Source organism: Schistocerca gregaria, chromosome 8 (assembly GCF_023897955.1).
Source record: "Schistocerca gregaria isolate iqSchGreg1 chromosome 8, iqSchGreg1.2, whole genome shotgun sequence".
In the NCBI taxonomy this organism is placed as follows: domain Eukaryota; kingdom Metazoa; phylum Arthropoda; class Insecta; order Orthoptera; family Acrididae; genus Schistocerca; species Schistocerca gregaria.
The window spans coordinates 410,104,764-410,124,291 of record NC_064927.1 but is presented as its reverse complement, the minus strand read 5'-3'; the positions used below and the strand labels follow the sequence as shown (position 1 = coordinate 410,124,291).

Below are 19,528 nucleotides of genomic sequence, written 5' to 3'. Positions count from 1 at the left end.
GAGATACTAAAAGGTTTCAGATAGATTATATAATGGTAAGACAGAGATTTAGGAACCAGGTTTTAAGTTGTAAGACATTTCCAGGGGCAGATGTGGACTCTGACCACAATCTATTAGTTATGACCTGTAGATTGAAACTGAAGAAAATGCAAAAAGGTGGGAATTTAAGGATATGGGACCTGGATAAACTGAAAGAACCAGAGGTTGTACAGAGTTTCAGGGAGAACATATGGGAACAATTGACAGGAATGGGGGAAAGAAATACAGTAGAAGAAGAATGGGTAGCTTTGAGGAATGAAGTAGTGAAGGCAGCAGAGGATCAAGTAGGTAAAAAGACGAGGGCTAGTAGAAATCCTTGGGGTAACAGAAGAGATACTGAATTTAATTGATGAAAGGAGAAAATATAAAAATGCAGCAAGTGAAGCAGGCAAAACGGAATACAAACGTCTCAGAAATGAGGTCGGCAGGAAGTGCAGAATGGCTAAGCAGGGATGGCTAGAGGACAAATGTAAAGATGTAGAGGCTTATCTCACTAGGGGTAAGATAGATAGTGCCTACAGGAAAATTAAAGAGATCCTTTGGAGAAAAGAGAACCACCTGCATGAATATCAAGAGCTCAGATGGAAACCCAGTTCTAAGCAAAGAAGGGAAAACAGAAAGGTGGAAGGAGTACACAGGGTGTTACAAAAAGGTACAACCAAACTTTCAGGAAACATTCCTCACACACAAAGAAAGAAAATATGTTATCTGGAGACGTGTCCGGAAATGCTTACTTTCCATGTTGCTCATTTTATTACTTCTCCTCAAATCACATTAATCATGGAATGGCAACACACAGCAACAGAACATACCAGCGTGACTTCAAACACTTTGTAACAGGAAATGTTCAAAATGTCCTCCGTTAGCGAGGATACATGCATCCACCCTCCGTCACATGGAATCCCTGATGCGCTGATGCAGCTCTGGAGAATGGCGTATTGTATCACAGCCGTCCACAATACGAGCACGAAGAGAGTCTACATTTGGTACCGGGGCTGCGTAGACATGAGCTTTCAAATGCCCCCACAATTGAAAGTCAAGAGGGTTGAGGTCAGGACAGTGTGGAGGCCATGGAATTGGTCCACCTCTACCAATCCATCGGTCACCGAATCTGTTTTTGAGAAGCGTACGAACACTTCGACTGAAATGTGCAGGAGCTCCATCGTGCATGAACCACATGTTGTGTCATATTTGTAAAGGCACATGCTCTAGCAGCACAGGTAGAGTATCCCATATGAAATCATGATAATGTGCTCCATTGAGTGTAGGTGGAAGAACATGGGGCCTAATCAAGACATCACCAACAATGGGGCCGGCCCAAACGTTAACAGAAAATCTGTGTTGATGACGTGATTGCACAATTGCGTGTGCATTCTCGTCAGCCCACACATGTTGATTGTGAAAATTTACAATTTGATCACGTTGGAATGAAGCCTCATCCGTAAAGAGAACATTTGCACTGAAATGAGGATTGACACATTGTTGGATGAACTATTCGCAGAAGTGTACCCGTGGAGGCCAATCAGCTACTGATAGTGCCTGTACACGCTGTACATGGTATGGAAACAGCTGGTTCCCCCATAGCACTCTCCATACAGCGACGTGGTCAATGTTACCTTGCACAGCAGTAACTTCTCTGATGCTGACATTAGGGTTATCGTCAACTGCACGAAGAATTGCCACGTCCATTGTAGGTGTCCTCGTCGTTCTAGGTCTTCCCCAGTCACGAGTCATGGGCTGGAATGTTCCGTGCTCCCTAAGACGCCGATCAATTGCTCTGAACGTCTTCCTGTCGGGACACCTTTGTTCTGGAAATCTGTCTTGATACAAACATACCGTGCCACGGCTATTGCCCCGTGCTAATCCATACATCAAATGGCCATCTGCCAACTCCACATTTGTAAACATTGCACTGACTGCAAAACCATGTTTGTGATGAACACTAACCTGTTGATGCTATGTACTGATGTGCTAGATGCTAGTACTGTAGAGCAATGAGTCGCATGTCAACACAAGCACCGAAGTCAACATTACCTTCCTTCAATTGGGCTAATTGGCGGTGAATCGAGGAAGTGCAGTACATACTGAAGAAACTAAAATCAGCTCTGACATGGAAATTAAGCATTTCTGGACACATGCCCACATAACATCTTTTCTTTATTTGTGTATGAGGAATGTTTCCTGAAAGTTTGGCCATGCCTTTTTGTAACTTCCTGTATAGAGGGTCTATACAAGGGCGATGTTCTTGAGGACAATATTATGGAAATGGAAGAGGATGTAGATGAAGATGAAATGGGAGATATGATATTGTGTGAAGAGTTTGACAGAGCACTGAAAGACCTAAGTCGAAACAAGGCCCCGGGAGTAGACAGCATTCCATTAGAACTACTGACAGCCTTGGGAGAGCCAGTCCTGACAAAACTCTACCATCTGGTGAGCAAGATGTATGAGACAGGTGAAATTCCCTCAGATTTCAAGAAGAATATAATAATTCCAATCCCAAAGAAAGCAGGTGTCGACAGATGTGAAAATTAACGAACTATCAGTTTAATAAGTCACAGCTGCAAAATACTAACGCGAGTTCTTTACAGACAAAAGGAAAAACTGGTAGAATATAACCTCGGGGAAGATCAGTTTGGATTCCGTAGAAATGTTGGAACACATGAGGCAATACTGCCCCTACGACTTATCTTAGAAGAAAGATTAAGGAAAGGCAAACCAACGTTTCTAGTATTTGTAGACTTAGAGAAAGCTTTTGACACTGTTGGCTGGAATACTCTATTTCAAATTCTGAAGGCGGCAGGGGTAAAATACAGGGAGCGAATGGCTATTTACAATTTGTACAGAAAGCAGATGGCAGTTATAAGAGTCAAGGGGCATGAAAGGGAAGCAGTGGTTGGGAAGGGAGTGAGACAGGGTTGTAGCCTCTCCCTGATGTTATTCAATCTGTATATTGAGCAAGCAGTAAAGGAAACAAAAGAAAAGTTCGGAGTAGGTATTAAAATCCATGGAGAAGAAATAAAAACTTTGAGGTTTGCCGATGACATTGTAATTCTGTCAGAGACAGGAAAGGACTTGGAAGAGCAGTTGAACGGAATGGACAGTTTCTTGAAAGGAGGATACAAGATGAACACCAACAAAAGCAAAACTAGGATAATGGAATGTAGTCGAATTAAGTTGGGTGATGCTGAGGGAATTAGATTAGGAAATGAGACACTTAAAGTAGTAAAGTTGTTTTGCTCCCCAAATAGCAAAATAACTGATGATGGCCGAAGTAGAGAGGATATAAAATGTAGACTGGCAATGGCAAGGAAACCATTTCTGAAGAAGAGAAATTTGTTAACATCGAGTATTTATTTAAGTGTCAGGAAGTCATTTCTGAAAGTATTTGTATGGAGTGTAGCCATGTATGGAAGTGAAACGTGAGCAATAAATAGTTTAGACAAGAAGAGAATAGAAGCTTTCGAAATGTGGTGCTACAGAAGAATGCTGAAGATTAGATGGGTAGATCACATAACTAATGAGCAGGTATTGAATAGGATTGGGGAGTAGAGAAGGTTGTGGCACAACTTGACTAGAAGAAGGGATCGGTTGGTAGGAGATGTTCTAAGGCATCAAGGGATCACCAATTTTGTACAGGTGGGCAGCATGGAGGGTAAAAATCGTAGAGGGAGACCAAGAGATGAATACACTAAGCAGATTCAGGAGCATGTAGGCTGCAGTAGGTACTGGGAGATGAAGAAGCTTGCACAGGATAGAGTAGCGTGGAGAGCTGCATCAAACCAGTCTCAGGACTGAAGACCACAACAACAACAATACCAACTGGTTCGTCATTGATAGAGACTGATCGGATAAACATGTCCTTACTAGGAACATTGTGGAATTTTAGAACAACGGTTTTCTTACTGTTTATTACAAGCTGATTACTCTGTGCCCAGCTGCTAAGTTGTTTCGTAATCATGTTTACTGTCTGCTGTAACTGTTCATCGTCGTCTCCTTTTAGTAGAATCGTGGTGTCATCTGCAAATATGATTGTTTTGTGTGCATCAATATTTAAGCTTAGATCATTTATGTACAGAAGAAACAGAAGGGGTACCAATACAGATCCTTGGGGTACACCACATTTTATTTGTTTATAGTCAGATAAGTGATTAGATACAGTTTTTAGTTCAATATTTGTGTGCTTGACGCACACTGCCTGCATACGATTTGCCAGGAAGGAACTGATCCACTTGTTGGACAGACCTCGAATACCATATCTTTCTAGCTTTGATAGCAAAATTTTATGGTCCGCCATGTCAAAGGCTTTTGACATGTCAATAAAGACTTCTATTGCTTCCTGTTTTTTGTCTATCAGGTTTAGGACCGATTTGATGCACTCATAGACAGCAGTTGTCGTTGACCTCTTATTTCTGAATCCATGTTGTTCATTACATAGGATGCTGTTTTTATTTATAAATTTCATAAGTTTCTCATTCATAACTTTTTCCAGTACTTTAGAGTTGCAGGAGGAAATTGTGATGGGTCTGTAGTTATTTACATTGTCTTTATCCCCTTTTTTATATACAGGAATAACTTTTGATGTTTTCAATACATCAGGGAAAGTGCCTGCCTGAAGGGAGCAGTCGCGTAAATGTGTGAGTACTTCAATTAGGTTTGATGCGCTCTTCTTTAACATTATTGCAGATATACCATCAATACCTGCTGATTTGGAATTTTTTTAGTCCTTTTATTGCTTTAGCTATGTCATCTTGTGAAACAGAACTGATGTACATTGATCCTCTACATGCACTTATTTTATATTCATTTGCCTAGGTGCTCTTAGAGTTTGATTGTAACATATTTTCAGCAACACCTGTGAAAAAGTTGTTAAATGTGTTGGCTACTTACAAGGGGTTTGTTACTTTTTTATTTTTATGTGATAGTGTTATATTTTTGCAAGGTTGTCTGTATTCTCCACATTCTTTTTTTATAGCACTCCACATAGCCTTTGATTTATTAGCTGAATTATAAATGATTTCATCATTATGCATTATTTTTGCTGCTTTTATTAATATTTTGGAGTATTTTTTATAGTATGCGCATACTACAGGTGAGGAATTTTTTGAGTTAAATATTTCATGAAGTAGTCTTTTCTTCTGGCATGAAATCCTTATTCTCTTTGTGATCCAGCTGTTTGTTCTAGAGTTTCCCCGTATGGTTAATGTTTTCAGTGGGAATGCAAGTTCAAAGAAATGGGTTAATGTATCCATGAAAGTGTTGAATGTATCATTTATATTATTCATTTTGTACACTCCTAGCCATTTTTCTCGCTGTAATAAGTTGTTGAAGTAGTTCATATTATGCTGATTATAACTTCGATATGCTGTTCTGAAAGGCATGTTGTTAATAATACTGCCTTGTACTTTTATGCTTAATATTTGAACAAGATGATCACTAAAACCTGCATTGAAAATTTTTAGTGAGGTGTTGTGTAAATTCTTCTTGACTAGAAACTGATCAAGAGCTGTTTGGCAAGTTTCTGATACTTGGGTAGCTGCTTTTACTTCAGCCTTTAAATTGTAGGACGTTACAAGGTTCAAAATGGTCTCCCTATTTCCACTATTCGAGGAAGTCAATATTGAAGTCACCACAGATTATCAATTCACAATCCATTTTATTTACGTTATTTGGCAATGACTCCATTTTGTTTAAGAAAAGTTCAAAATTCTCGGATGGTGATCGGTAAACTGTAGCAATAACCAGGTTGAACTGAGTAATTTTTATAGCTGCAATTTCATAATCCTTTTCAACATTTGCCCTAGTTAAGTCAGGTAGTGTAATAAAATCTACATTATCCTTTGTGTAAATTGCTACCCCACCCTGCTTGCTGTTTTTTCTGCAGTAGTAAGCAGCCAAGACAAATTTGTTTATTTTTGTATTCTGGATTAATTCTGGCTTAAGCCAGTGCTCAGAAATGCATAACACTGAGATATCATTAAGTTCATGTGTCAACAGAACGTTAATTTCATCGATCTTATTACGCAGGGATTGCACATTATGGTGTTAAATTTTTAGTTCGGGCGTATTCATGATTTGGTAATTGGGAATCATATTTACAGCATCACATACCTCTAGTTTAAATTAGGAACGTCAGCAATGTTGTATTTTCGTTCTTCTTTCTTGTTTATTTTGTTTTCCTCGCTGTTGGAAGGATGTTCAGGAAGCTGATAAATTGTTCTGTCCCTTACAAGTCTTTCTTTAATTATTTCACTAACACGATCACAAACAAATCTTTTTCCTTCATAGTTCAAATGCATTCCATGCTTCGTGTGCAGATTTCGATGCAACTTGCTTATATCCAGTACATCGCACTTCGCGTATTGAGAATACAGTTTCCTTATTTTAATGTTTGTTTTCCGAATTTCTTTGTTTACACCCAAACTATAAATCAGATCATGCCTATGAGGAAGTGTGGCAACTACTGAGTTTCTGCATTTATTAGCTTGTAAAAAATTCTGTAGTTTTCACACAAACCTCTGCTTCATTTTTTGCCACATTGTTTGAACGTATTATACAGACGATAAAGTCATTTTCTTGCATTAATTTCGTCTGAGAGTTAATGTCTACAACATTTTTACATCCCGCTCCTGGTTTCACTACACTAGTCACTGCTATGTTGCGATTTTTCTCACGGAGCATGCTGGATAGATTCCTGCCATGACTGACTGTTAGTAATAGTACATTACTCTTTTTCCCTGATGATCTGTGTTTGTTGTTGACATTATTTGAAAAAAAAACGCTATTCATTTTCAGTTCACTGACTTTTTCAAGTTCACGATCATTTGGAGAGTCGTTATCACAGTCACTTGTTTGCAAAACATGATATTTGTTTTTTCCTGAAAATGTGACAGTTTTAGCAGACTGTTGTTCTTTTTGTAGTTGGAACACTATTTTTGTACGACACTTTTACCCACTCGGACGATATATTACTTTTGTCTTGCACCATTTCACTTAGTGTTTGCTTCGATCGCAGATCCCGATTTTCTTTCTTGTGTGAGTCAATATCGCTTCTTAAGGAACTGACTATGAATTATAAGCTAGCAATTCGTTCTTTTAGCGTTGTTATTTCAGTGTTACAATTCTTACAAACTCCCTTTTTCACGGCATAACTATAACTATTTCTCAAGTTAGATTCACACACTTCTACACTTGTGGCCATCTTGGAGAGGGTAAGGAGTTTTATCTGTAACTATCACAAAGCTATTAATACATAACTTCCGAAATGCACATGGTAGGTACAGTGCAACAATAACAGACAAAAGGGCAATGGAGAAGTCCTCAAAATAAAATAAGAGAAAGTAGAAAGAGAGTAGAGGAAAGCTAAGAGCACTACAAAGTATGAAAACAAAACTCATGGAAAGTACTGAGAAAGAGGCTTTTCAGGTTTGAGTTGTGGATCTATCTCTAAAAACTACCTGCTTGTGACTTCACTTAATATTCATGTGCATATCCTTATCAGACTAGTCTTTTACTATTCCTTGCATAATCGTTTTGTTCAAAGTATATTTGAATTTTATTCTTAAGTCTCTTTGTAAGCAGTGTACTTTTTTTTACTGATATAGTAGATTATGTTCTTTGTTTTCATGCTGATGGCTCGTAATGTAAATGTTTATCAGTTATGTTATTTCCTTTGCAACCTAGTGTCATTCCAATTTTCCTGCAATTTATTTGTTCAAATTACATTTTACTCTTAATTCTTTTGTCAGATACTGGTATGTTTATTTATTAGTTCATAAACCATGCTCAAAATTGGTTAGATACTAAGCACAGTGTGACCCTGACAAAATCAAAAATTGGCCTGAAAAACATGGGGACTTTTTATTTTTAGAAAATTGCTGGACAACCTGGAAGTAGTAGCTCAGCTACAAAACCCTTCTATCCTTCCACAGTTTGATCGTTTAATTTCTGATGCTAATGTATCTGCCACATGCATTATAGTTAGTTTCGGTGCTCTTCTGCCTAGACATCTTGGAGCCTTATAATTAGCTCCCATGAAAAAAAAAAAAAAAAAAAAAAAAAAAAAAGTCGGTAGTAATAACTGTATTGCAATGCTCTTGGGGAAAGATTCTTAGAACAGGTCTAGGACTCCTTGAGTAATTAATACAAAGTGGCAATTTTTTTTATACAGGCAGCATTTTTGATCAGTATAACAAGCTGTGGATGAAGCTCCTGTTTACTGTGCAGTTGCAGAGCTCAGACACACAGATGGGAAACCCAGCATGGACATGCAAGAGTGAAATCTTCCATCGCTCATTTGTGTCACACACAGTGTAGTTTACATCTGGAAACTTCTTATAAGAGGATACTTGCACAGATAACTGCCTATAGCATTCAGTGCAATCTTATTGCTGTGTATTTGGTAGTGTTGTGATGTCCAGTGCAGGATGAAACATTTCTGTGGAAACACGAATCTATGATATATCTCTGATATACATTGTAACATTATTGTAATAGAATCTCAAATTTGTTGACCTTAATGTGACTACCACCCAAGTCAAGCACAAGCACTCTTCTACAGACCAATACACTCTGTTCAACATATGAGGGGAGATTTTATCAGCTGTGTGTCTAATTCATTGTTAAAATTGTTGTTGATCTTCATCTCGTGCACTTCAGCCTTGATAAACCTCCAAACTAAGCAATTAAAGAGGGTCAAATCTGAGGAATGAGGGGCCCAAAGACTCTGAGAACAACATCCAACCCATCCACCAAGAAATGCTGCATCCCGGAAATTACAGACAATTGAAGTAAAATTGGGTGATGATTCATGCTGTTGGAAAAAAGAAAGGAAAAAAAAAAACAACCTATGGCTCCAGAAAGATTTGAGATGTATCAAGGTATGTCTCCAGTAATTGTTTACTTTTCAAACCTAAAGGGTCCAGAGACAGTGGTCTAGGGTTGTCTTTGATCACACATTCACATTTCATCTCTGAACGATACAGGTGCTATTTCCCAGAGCCTGTAACAGATCATTTAACATGTAGCCTGTTGGACTGTGATCTCCCCATTTCTAGCTTGTACTGAATATGGTTGTTGTATGTAATTTCTTTGTTCTGTATCACAGGGTTTTCCAAACTGTGTGTTGTGCAATATGTAGTGTCCTACTCAGTTTTCTGATAGATTCAGATGTGCTTTGTGCAGTCTCATTCTACATTTGCTTCATTATTTCTTGAGTTATGTGTGACCTCTCGGAATGTTCACCACCAACATTTGTTTACCAAATTCTTGATTTGTCTACTTTGTGGCACTGCCTTTCTTTCACAAGACTATTTTCAAGACTTAAGTTTCCAAATGACAGAGCTACAAATTATGTACACAACTGAGAGAAATACCACAAAACAAAGCACATAAACTTGAATGAGATGAGAGCTATTAATACACATGTGTTAAGTGCATTTCATAAAGGCATAAGAAGCCTCTGAAGTAAGGTAATGGATTTTTATTGCTGTTGACACTGGAAAATGAAATGTCAAAAAGTAAATCTGTGGATGAGCTATGCTTTTTAAGACAGTAATTGAACCTCTTTGTGATCTGAATATTGTGATGTATTAACGAAGTTTGGAACACTGAAGTAAGTTGCCCCAGCTTTAGATATGGCATCCGTAAAATAACTAAGTTACATATTAGTAAATATTTTGTAGCAGCTGCATATAAAATAAATAAATGAAGTATGTGTTCAGTGATAATCAGTACAAGAGCAAAGAATAACATACAATTCTTAATCTATTTTTAATTGATTCTCTGTTTCTGCAACATAAATGTGATGTAGATGAGTCTTTTATGGGAGTCAGTCCATGTCGAGATACCCTACCTCAACCATCTTTGGTTTTGTTGTGGTTTGCACAGAATGTAGCTACGGTACTTCTACTGAGTTTAAGCTTCATCTGTAATATGACGCATGTACTGAGGCTGTTTTCACAAGAACCACTTTCTTTGAAAATGTAATTGTGCCAAAAAATTCCAATTTCAGGAAGGTACTGTTGCTAATCAATAGAGCTACAATCCTGAAAATTGCCAACTTGACACAACTTTCAATGTAGAACACAGAAACAACTTACATGAAGATCAGGAAGTAATGCACATGAGAAAATATGACTTTGCTGACCAATTCAGTCACAGAAATTTTTTTTCCCATCAATACAAAGGAGTGGGTATTGAGTAAAAGATTGTTCATCAGTTAATTGCGTGTCTGCCTGTCAGAAAATTAGTGAGTTATGAACTGTCTTACAGTTATATTTTTTAGCAGCTTCTAAAGTTGCCAAAAATGCAGGATACCAAATTTTACTTACCTTTAATACCATTTTCAGTGGTAACACCGGTTCCCGTCAGATCATTGAAGTTAATCGCTGTCGAGATTGGCTAGCACTTGGATGGGTCACCTTCCAGGTCTGCCGATTGCTGTTGGCAAGCAGGTTGCACTCAGCCCGTGTGAGGTCAGTAGAGGAGCCACTTGACTGGGAAGTAGCGTCCCTCCATATCTGCGTCCAGTGATGCCTAAGGGCTGAGGATGATACGGTGGCCAGTCAGTACCATTGGGCCTTCAAGGCCTGTTCAAACGGTGTTTGTTTAATACCATTTTAAAATTGACATCTATTTTATAATTGTTAATGTCACTGAAAGACTAAATTTGAATCTGTTAGAAACTTTTTCTTACCTCACTATATTAACAGTTGGTATTTACATCTGTTGATAAAAGCCCAAAATTTAAGCCCAGTTTTTGCACCTTAAGTGACATGACAAAAAATCAAATTAAGTGTTCGAGATGGGCTTGAGATATCCACTTCTCATTGGTGTAACTATTATAAAATCAGTGATGTCAGTTTTAAGATATAGGTAAAATATGCCCCCCCCCCCCTCTATTTTAGGCTGACAACATAGCAAAATTTTTGGCACATTTGCATTTTTGGTAACTTTAATCGGTGATGACACAGGAAATATATTTGTAGGAAACTCATAGTTTTCTGACAGGCTCACAGACAATGCATTGAGCAATGATCATGGTTCCAGTGTCTTTCACTCACTATCTGTTGTTAAAAGGGAAAAAGTAATTTTTAACATGTTTCAAGAGAGGAGCATTCTGATCTATTGTTCTATTTCTGTATTGTGCACATGAACTTGTCAGTATGGCAAATTGCAGGATTGTAAGGATGTAGGTTGCAGTAAGTACTGGGAGATGAAGGAGCTTACACAGGATAGATTAGCATGGAGAGCTGCATCAAACCAGTCTCGGGACTGAAGACCAGAACAACAACAACAAGGTCAGGCATAATAGCTTGCCGAATTTGAGACTTTTTTGTATCTTTTTCCAGTTCTGAAGAAAGTGACTTTTTTTGAAAATGGTTCTACCTCCTACAGCAAGTCACACAGAGACTCCTAGATCACATGATTGTAACATTCAGTTTAATCAAATCAAACTTCAGAAAAAGTGTTGAGTAGACATTTTTTGTTTTCTAGGTGTTGGTACTAGAGGCACGAGACAGGGTTGGGGGACGCATAGCAACATTTCGGAAATCATCATATATTGCAGATCTAGGCGCTATGGTGGTGACGGGGCTTGGTGGGAATCCAGTTACAGTACTGTCGAAGCAGATTAATATGGAACTTCACAAAATACGACAGAAATGTCCATTGTATGAATCTTCTGGGTGCACTGTTCCTAAGGATAAAGATGAAATGGTGAGTATAAAATTTACTAACTAATCTGCTAAACTTTATCAGCTGAAATACTGTAAAATGCGTGTTGTGTTTTGCATTATTACTTGAATTAGCCATCTCCTCCCTTCTTAAGCAATTTTTCTTTCATTATTGTCTTAGAATTCTGTAAACATTTTAAAAAATGTCTGCTATTTTCATTTACGAGATGTAATGTATAATGGTAACTATTTGTAGAGAATCAGTTTCAGGTGAAATAAAAAAAACGATTGCTTTAGAGTACATATAGTTCTAACACTAAAATGAAAAGTTTCAAAACAAAGCAAAAATTAAAAACAATGTTCCTCCCTCCACGGCTTTTTTTAGTTATAGTTGAGTGAAGCTAGTTAAAGTTTGCCCCTGTGGGCAGGTCATTGGACATGGAGTTCTGAGCTGTACAAGAACAAGGATGGTACTCTGCAGATTATGTAAGGAATCATCCTTACATATTTCTATAATTAATTAGGAGCAACAAGAAACCTAAATTAGGTTGACCATAGGTGGGCGTTAACTACCCCATCACACTAATCCTTTTCATGTGCATTCATTCTCTTTAACTTCTGCTCTTTTTTATGTAGTTGCTGCTCTAGGAAAACATTCAGCAGTATGGTACAAATATACATAAAATATGTTAAACCTTATTATTGTAAAATGTACATGTGACAAACATTGGAGTTATTACTACTACTACTACTATGAATCTTCATACAGCTTCTTGTATTGATTTTCTGTAACTTGTGTAGCTGCAGCATTTTTATGAATTGTGATGGAATGCTTTTTGATAGGCTATGTTTCCACAGTCAGCAACTTTTGTTAGGTACAACTATTAGTAAAACGCTGTTGTCAAACTGTGATGGAAATCATTTGATAACATTAAGAGCTTTTTGAAGGACTGAGTGGTGGCAAAGATGAAAGGCAAGGGGATGTCATAGAGAGCAGGAGGTCAAAGAAAGTATACTTGTAAGTACTGTGACAGCTTCAGTCGAGAGACAATGATGTAATGTGAAGAAAATAGTGATGTACACACTCACTGCCAAAAAAAGTGAAGCACTCAAAGGGACACGGTTGGTTGCTAATGTAACTTCATACACATACACACCGTCAGCAGAACGTAACATGAACGTGTCAGATGTTGAGTGATGACAGTGGAGGACAGAAATGCTGCATACTGGTGTGAGATAGCATTATCGGCAACTGACAGAGTTTGAAAAGGGCCTCACGGTGGGTCTCCATTTGGGGAGCTGGGCGACTTGAGCCGTATGGGTCATTCCATGTCAGTTCAACCAATTTGAGAAAATGTTCCAGCTGATAGTCTCAGATTTGGCTGAAATTTAGCACACCAATGCTACCAAGTGTGGAACACTCATGTACAAAATTTTAAGTTCCCCTACCAATTAGTTCCAGAGTTATGTCTTGCAAAAGAAGGTGACGTGACCCGGAAATTGCAATCCGCATCTGGAAATCTATCTTCAGACCCAACTTCACGTCTTAATAACTTTGGAACTATTCCACACAGTCCAGTGAAATTTTTTACAACCCAGTGGCATCCACTTAGAGAACACACTCTATGAATCAAAACACCAACAACATATTTCTGAGGGAAAATAAAAAATTCCAAAATGTGATTTAAAAAATGTAATATGTTAAAAGGTATATGTTGTAGGTGCCCTCTATGCCAAATATAATTCACTCAAAAAGGTTATACATTTTTTGTGGTAAGCTTAATGTGGCCTATACACATGCAGAACTCATATTGCCCATATCAGTCACACAAACAGTTACATGCACACGAAAATACAAAAATTTGAAAAATTACCTGAAAAACATGGATTTTCTAAGTCTGGTAGCACAAAAGGGACAAGTGATAACCAAGCCAAATTTCAAACACTGCATAAATAGACCATAATGTAATATGTGGCAAAATTTCGACTTGTTATTGCAAGGAATTTGTGTACAATAAAAGTTGACAGAGATGTATTTGGTTACATTTCTTTTAACACGATTTAGCAGGTAATAGTGATGATGCAGAGAGTTTGTTTCAGATATAGCTGCAGCAATTGTTGGGAACCATTAGGCAACAGAAAGTTAAACAATGGTAGTTTTCAGGGACAGAATGAGTCATTGTTAAGCAGGAACAACAAAGGAAACAATCAACAGTTACAGGTTACTCATGTTTTTAAGATTCTAGTTCAGACTAGTCAGTACTGTTGTGGAAAATCAGTATGGAGGCAGAACAATGTACTAGTTATGCTTTTGTTCAGAGAAGTTGCAGTATTGGTAGAGCACAAGCATGTGAATGTCATAAAACAACATATGGAACAAAATGTGGCATTCACTTTGTTCTGTATGATCTGGATGAATCGGACCTAGATCTGTTGCTATGGAGATCCGGGATACACCCTGTGGGCACAAGACGTACAGTTCCAGGAAACTTTAGTGTTTGTTATCATCATATGAAAGTGTTTCTGGATAAGTATTCTTTCCTGCAAAGAAGTTGTTTTGATCCTTTTGGAAGACAGTGAAATGTAGCCTCAGAGAAATTGATATAAAATCAGTATTGAAAGTGAATCATTGCATGGGACTTAACATGAAACCAGGACAAAATTTATGTTCCAGGTGTGCTACACTGCTAAAAAATGAAGAATGTCCTGATAATTTACATGAAAGTGATGAAGAGTATCAGCCACCTACAACCACAGCGGATTCAGCCACCTACAACGACAGCGGATGTGCAATTAAATACTTCAGTGACTGCTCTTGGTTTGTCTCCCATGAAGACACACAAAGTTGGGAAGAGATACAGGCCTAGCTATGGTAGAAGATACCTACAAGAAGCTCAAATGGAATTAAAGCGCAAAAAAGCTGACACACTAATGGTGGAAGAGGGAGAACTATCTGCTCCAAAAGAACAGAAATCATGCCAGAAATGCTCTGATTTGGACAAAATTTTGCATGATTTGAAAGAAAATTGTACCATATTCACACACTAGAAAAAAAAGTAGCTATTCTTGCCCTTGCACCTTCCAGCTGGTCTATTGACTACACTGCAAAGGAATTCAATGTTTCTACATATATGGTAAAGCAAGCTAGGAAAATTAAAACAAACCAAGGAGTGCTTCCACAACTTCATCAGGCTTAGGGCAAGCAATTTCATTCAGAAATAAAGGTGCTAGTGTCGGAGTTTTATGAAAATAATGACTACAGCCGAATAATGCCTGGAAAGAAAGACTATGTAACAGTGAAAATGGGAAATGTACGTGTACAGATGCAAAAAAGACTGTTGCTATGCAACATATCAGAACTATATGTAGAATTCAAGGAAAAGTATCCCAATACCAAAGTAGGTTTATCATCTTTTTTCAATCTTCAGCGAAAATGGGTTGTGCCTGTAAGTGCAAGGGGCACACACAGTGTTTGTGTATGTGAAGCCTATCAAAATGTTAAGCTGATGTTTATGTTATAAAGGAGTCTGGTCTGGATCACAAAGGTGCAATGAAGCTGCTAGTGTGTGACACCAGTTCCTACCAGTGCATGATACACAGGTGTGAAAAATGTCCTGGTAAGGCAAATCTTGTGGAACACATGAATAACAAACTGTATGGTGAACTCCTTATGGATGACGATGAACTTGTTTCTTATAAACAATGGACACACATGGATCACACAAGTCTTGAAATAAAGCAAAGTACAGTGGAAGATTTTGTTGAAACGTGTTGTTAACAAACAGACAAACTGAACACACACAGCTTCACAGCAACAGCACAATCGGTTTATTTCCAGTTTTGTAAGGATAATTTGAAACAAGATGAAATGATAGCAATAATAGACTTTTCTGAAAATTATGCATTTATAGTTCAAGATGCCATCCAAGGATATCATTGGGACAACAGTCAAGCAACTCTCCATCCATTTGCGATTTACTATAGAGGTGCATTTTTAGTGACTGTTTAGTTCATGATGCCATTGCAGTTCATGCCCACATTCGCACTGTCATGGCATTTGTGAAAAAGAAGCTGCCTCACATACATTTTGCGAAATACTTCAGTGATGGGGCAGCTAGTCAGTACAAAAACTGTAAAAATCTCAAAAATGTATGTATGCATTACCATAATTTTCAGATTCATGCAGAATGGAATTTTTTCGCAACAAGTCATGGTAAAAATGTGTGTGATGGCATTGGTGCTACCATTAAGCACATGGCAGCACCCTACAGAAGGTCACATTTTTGAACACCTCTTCAATTATTTACCTGGGTACAGAAAAATATCTCTGGCGTACAGTCATTCTATGTTTTGAAAGATGAGGTGAAATCAGTCGAAGAGTTGCTAAAAAGCAGACTAGAAAACATTAAAACTGTTGCAGGCACAAGGAGTCATCATCACTTCTCTCCAGCGAACTCTGACAAAGTGCAGATGAGCAGACTGAAAGCAGCAACATACCACCAAGTTGCTATGTTATTGCTGTGTATGATGACAAATGGTGCTTAGCATGTGTTGCAGAGTGCTGTGAAGCAGAAGGTGATGTATTTGTGATCTTCATTGCACCAGCAGGACCAGCAAGATCATTTCATTGGCCACATTTGGCAGACAGGTGTTGGATTCCTTTTTAACATATTCTTATGACAGTTCCAGTTCCTACCACAGTGTCAGGAAGACAGTACAATTTGCCCTCAATGTACAGAGTACAGTAGCTAAAGTGGGGGAGAACTTCTGTTCGAAGCACAATCAACTGGTTTTTGGCAGTTAAGGTGTAGTAAACATTAATGATAGGTTGTGTTAATCTGTCTGTATGTTGTTGCTTGGTGATTAAACAGTTGTGGGAGAGGATAAGAAAAGGCAGAACAGTTTACGATATGTTTTCACAAAATTGTGTTGTGGAACAATGGCCACATCACCAAATACATCTGTTAACTTCCATTGTACACAAATGTCTTGCAATAAAATGCTGAAACTTTGAGATATATATCATTATGGTCTACTTATGCAGTGTGTGAAATTTGGCTTGGATACCACTCGTCCCTTTTGTGCTACCACACTTTGGAAATCCATGTTTTTCAGGTAATTTTTCAAATATTTGTATTTTTGTGTGCATGTAACTTTGTTAAGTGTAAATTTTTCAAGGTGAACTGTTCTATTATGCTCATTCATATAAACAGTATATAGTTTTCCACTTTTGAAAGTACAATCCATTCATGTAAGATATTTTGGTTTTCCAAGGTAAATTATTTGTAAAATGCTCTGATTGGCAGGTGGAGCGTGAATTTAATCGTCTTCTTGAGGCTACAAGTTACTTGTCTCACCAACTTGACTTCAATTATGCTGGCGGAAAGCCTGTGTCTTTGGGTCAGGCTCTTGAGTGGGTTATTAAACTTCAAGAGAAGAATGTGAAGGAGAAGCAGATACAGCACTGGAAGGCAGTGATTGCATTGCAGGTACTACATAATTATAAATTTCAGTATTAAAAAAAGGCAGTTTGGTACCATGAAAAAAATGAGAAAACAAAGACATCAACAAGGTCAGTCAATACTCATAACAATAGCCGTTTGGGTGATGAGATTCACAGACAATGCAGAAATCTTAAGTTTTTTTTTATTTTTTTTTACTGCCTTCAAAGTCATTTAAAAGTAAAAAGCAAAAAGAAGTAGAGAATTAATCCTTCAGAAAATACAATTTCACATTTCTGTATAATGTGCTATTATTTTTTAATATTATGAAATATTTTATTCTGTGATTGTTATAGATTTCTTGCATTTCGGTTATGAGAAATACAGGGTGTATCAAAAAGAACCATCCGATTTAAAAAAAAAATCATAACTATTACGTTATGTGAGATATGGGCATTAATAATGTACTGTTGGAAAGAACAAACTCCCGAGTTTTACACGGTTCCCGCTAGGTAACAGCAGCGTGTCCGCTTCAGTTCTAGTAAAGATGGTATCAGGGCAATGGAAAGCATTTTGTGTTCCACGTTTTGCGCCGTGCGGGTAATTAATAACTGTTCAGCATGACTTTCATGATTGGTGTGGTGTGGATCCTCCTACAGCACAGAGCAGTAGACGATGGCATGAACAATTCTGAGAAACAAGTTGTTTGTGTAAAGGCAAATCGACGGGCCGCCCCTGAGTGTCTGCATCCACCATAGTTTCACAAGTAGTCCGCAGACAAACATTTGCTATGCAGTTCAACAGCTTAACATGCTCCCGATGTCCGCCTGGTATGTGTGGCATCGACTTTTACTCGTGAAACCATACAAAATTCACCTACTGCAAGCTTTTTATGAAGGTGACAAACGACAACATGTGGAATTCTATAATTTTGTTATTGGCAACATGGAGGATGACAGGTTTATTCCACACTTAGTGTTTAGTGACAAGGCAACATTCCATTTAAATGGAAACATGAACCACCATAATGTGAGAATATGGAGTACAGAAAAACCAAATGAAGTTGTACAACACGAGAGGGACTCCAAAATTTAATGTGTTTTGTGCAGTTTTACGGGGAAAGCCGTATGGTCCATTTTTCTTTGCTGAGAGCACTGTTTCAGGAAGCACATATCTCTAAATGCTTGAGAACTTTCTCTTCCCAGCATTGGAGACTGATTCGAATGACTTCATGTACCAACAGGATGGGACACTGCCACATTGGCATCTGGAAGTTCAGGAATTTTTAAATCAAAGGATTACTGAATGTTGGATCGGATGCACTGGACCAAATAATTCAGCCTTACAATAATGGCCTCCATGGTCACCAGACCTGACTGTATGTGATTATTTCTTGTGGGAGTTTATAGGAGACACTGTTTATGAGCCTCTATTACCAGCAACAGTGAAGGAACAGAGACAACACATAACAGCAGCTGTGGAAGCTGTAATGCAAGACATGCTCACTGCGGTGTGGGAACAATTTGAATACCACATTGACATATGCCGTGCATCTCAAGGGGGGCATATTGAACACCTATGGGAAAGTATGGAAAAAAAACTTTTTGAGTTTCTCATTCATCAAAAAACAAGATTCATTGTATATGTTTATTAGTTTCAGAAACGCGGAGGTGCCAAATCGGATAATTTTGTTTGATACACCCTGCATATTATTTTATTAGTCACTTGAATGAACATAAATTGTCTTTGGGTACAGGAGAGGCTGGAGGCTAATCAGCATCAGATGTTGGCCCTGAAGGACAAAATCCAAGAATTAAGTCGCCAGTACAAAGAGCATAGTGAAAATAAAGTGGTGCGTGATATCACACAAGAATTTGTTGTAAGATCTGAACTGCGTGACCTCAAAATTGCTTGTCGTGAATGGGACCAACTGTTGGAGCAGCAGCGAGAAATTGAAGAACGGCTCCAGGTATATATCACTTATTGTGCTCTTAAAAGTTTGCATGTACAATTTAACTCTGAGGTTCCTGGTCTGCACCAGGACTGATGGGAGAGACTTTGCCGCAACCAGATCCCTTTTCTTTGCGGAACACATAGAGGACAAGTTTGGTGTAGTTGACTCCTTAAGCAAAAATGAGATCTAGCTCTCTCTTTATAAAGACAACTTCTGCCAGTCAGTCGGACTCCCTCTGTGTATGCAACCATTTAAGAGATATCCCAGTGAATATCAGTCCTCACAAGTTTCTCTGTATGATACAAGGTTTAATTTTCCATAGGAACCTTCTCCTCTAGTTCAGTGATGAATGTAGTGCTAATACGGAATGACGTGGCGTTAATTTCGTCCAGTGCCTCCAGAAAGGCCCTAAGGCCCAT

General features: G+C 38.1%; 1 protein-coding gene across 5 annotated transcripts in view; it reads left to right on the top strand.

The window, feature by feature from the left end:
• LOC126284166 (lysine-specific histone demethylase 1A) overlaps positions 1 to 19,528 on the top strand; it is a 111,295-nt gene that overhangs the window by 21,722 nt on the left and 70,045 nt on the right. For all 5 annotated transcript variants that reach the window (XM_049982897.1, XM_049982898.1, XM_049982896.1 and 2 more), the window contains exons 5-7: positions 11,536 to 11,757; positions 17,021 to 17,203; positions 18,912 to 19,124. In XM_049982897.1, coding sequence (XP_049838854.1) covers positions 11,536 to 11,757; positions 17,021 to 17,203; positions 18,912 to 19,124 — 618 coding nt within the window. The remainder of the gene's footprint in view (positions 1 to 11,535; positions 11,758 to 17,020; positions 17,204 to 18,911; positions 19,125 to 19,528) is intronic.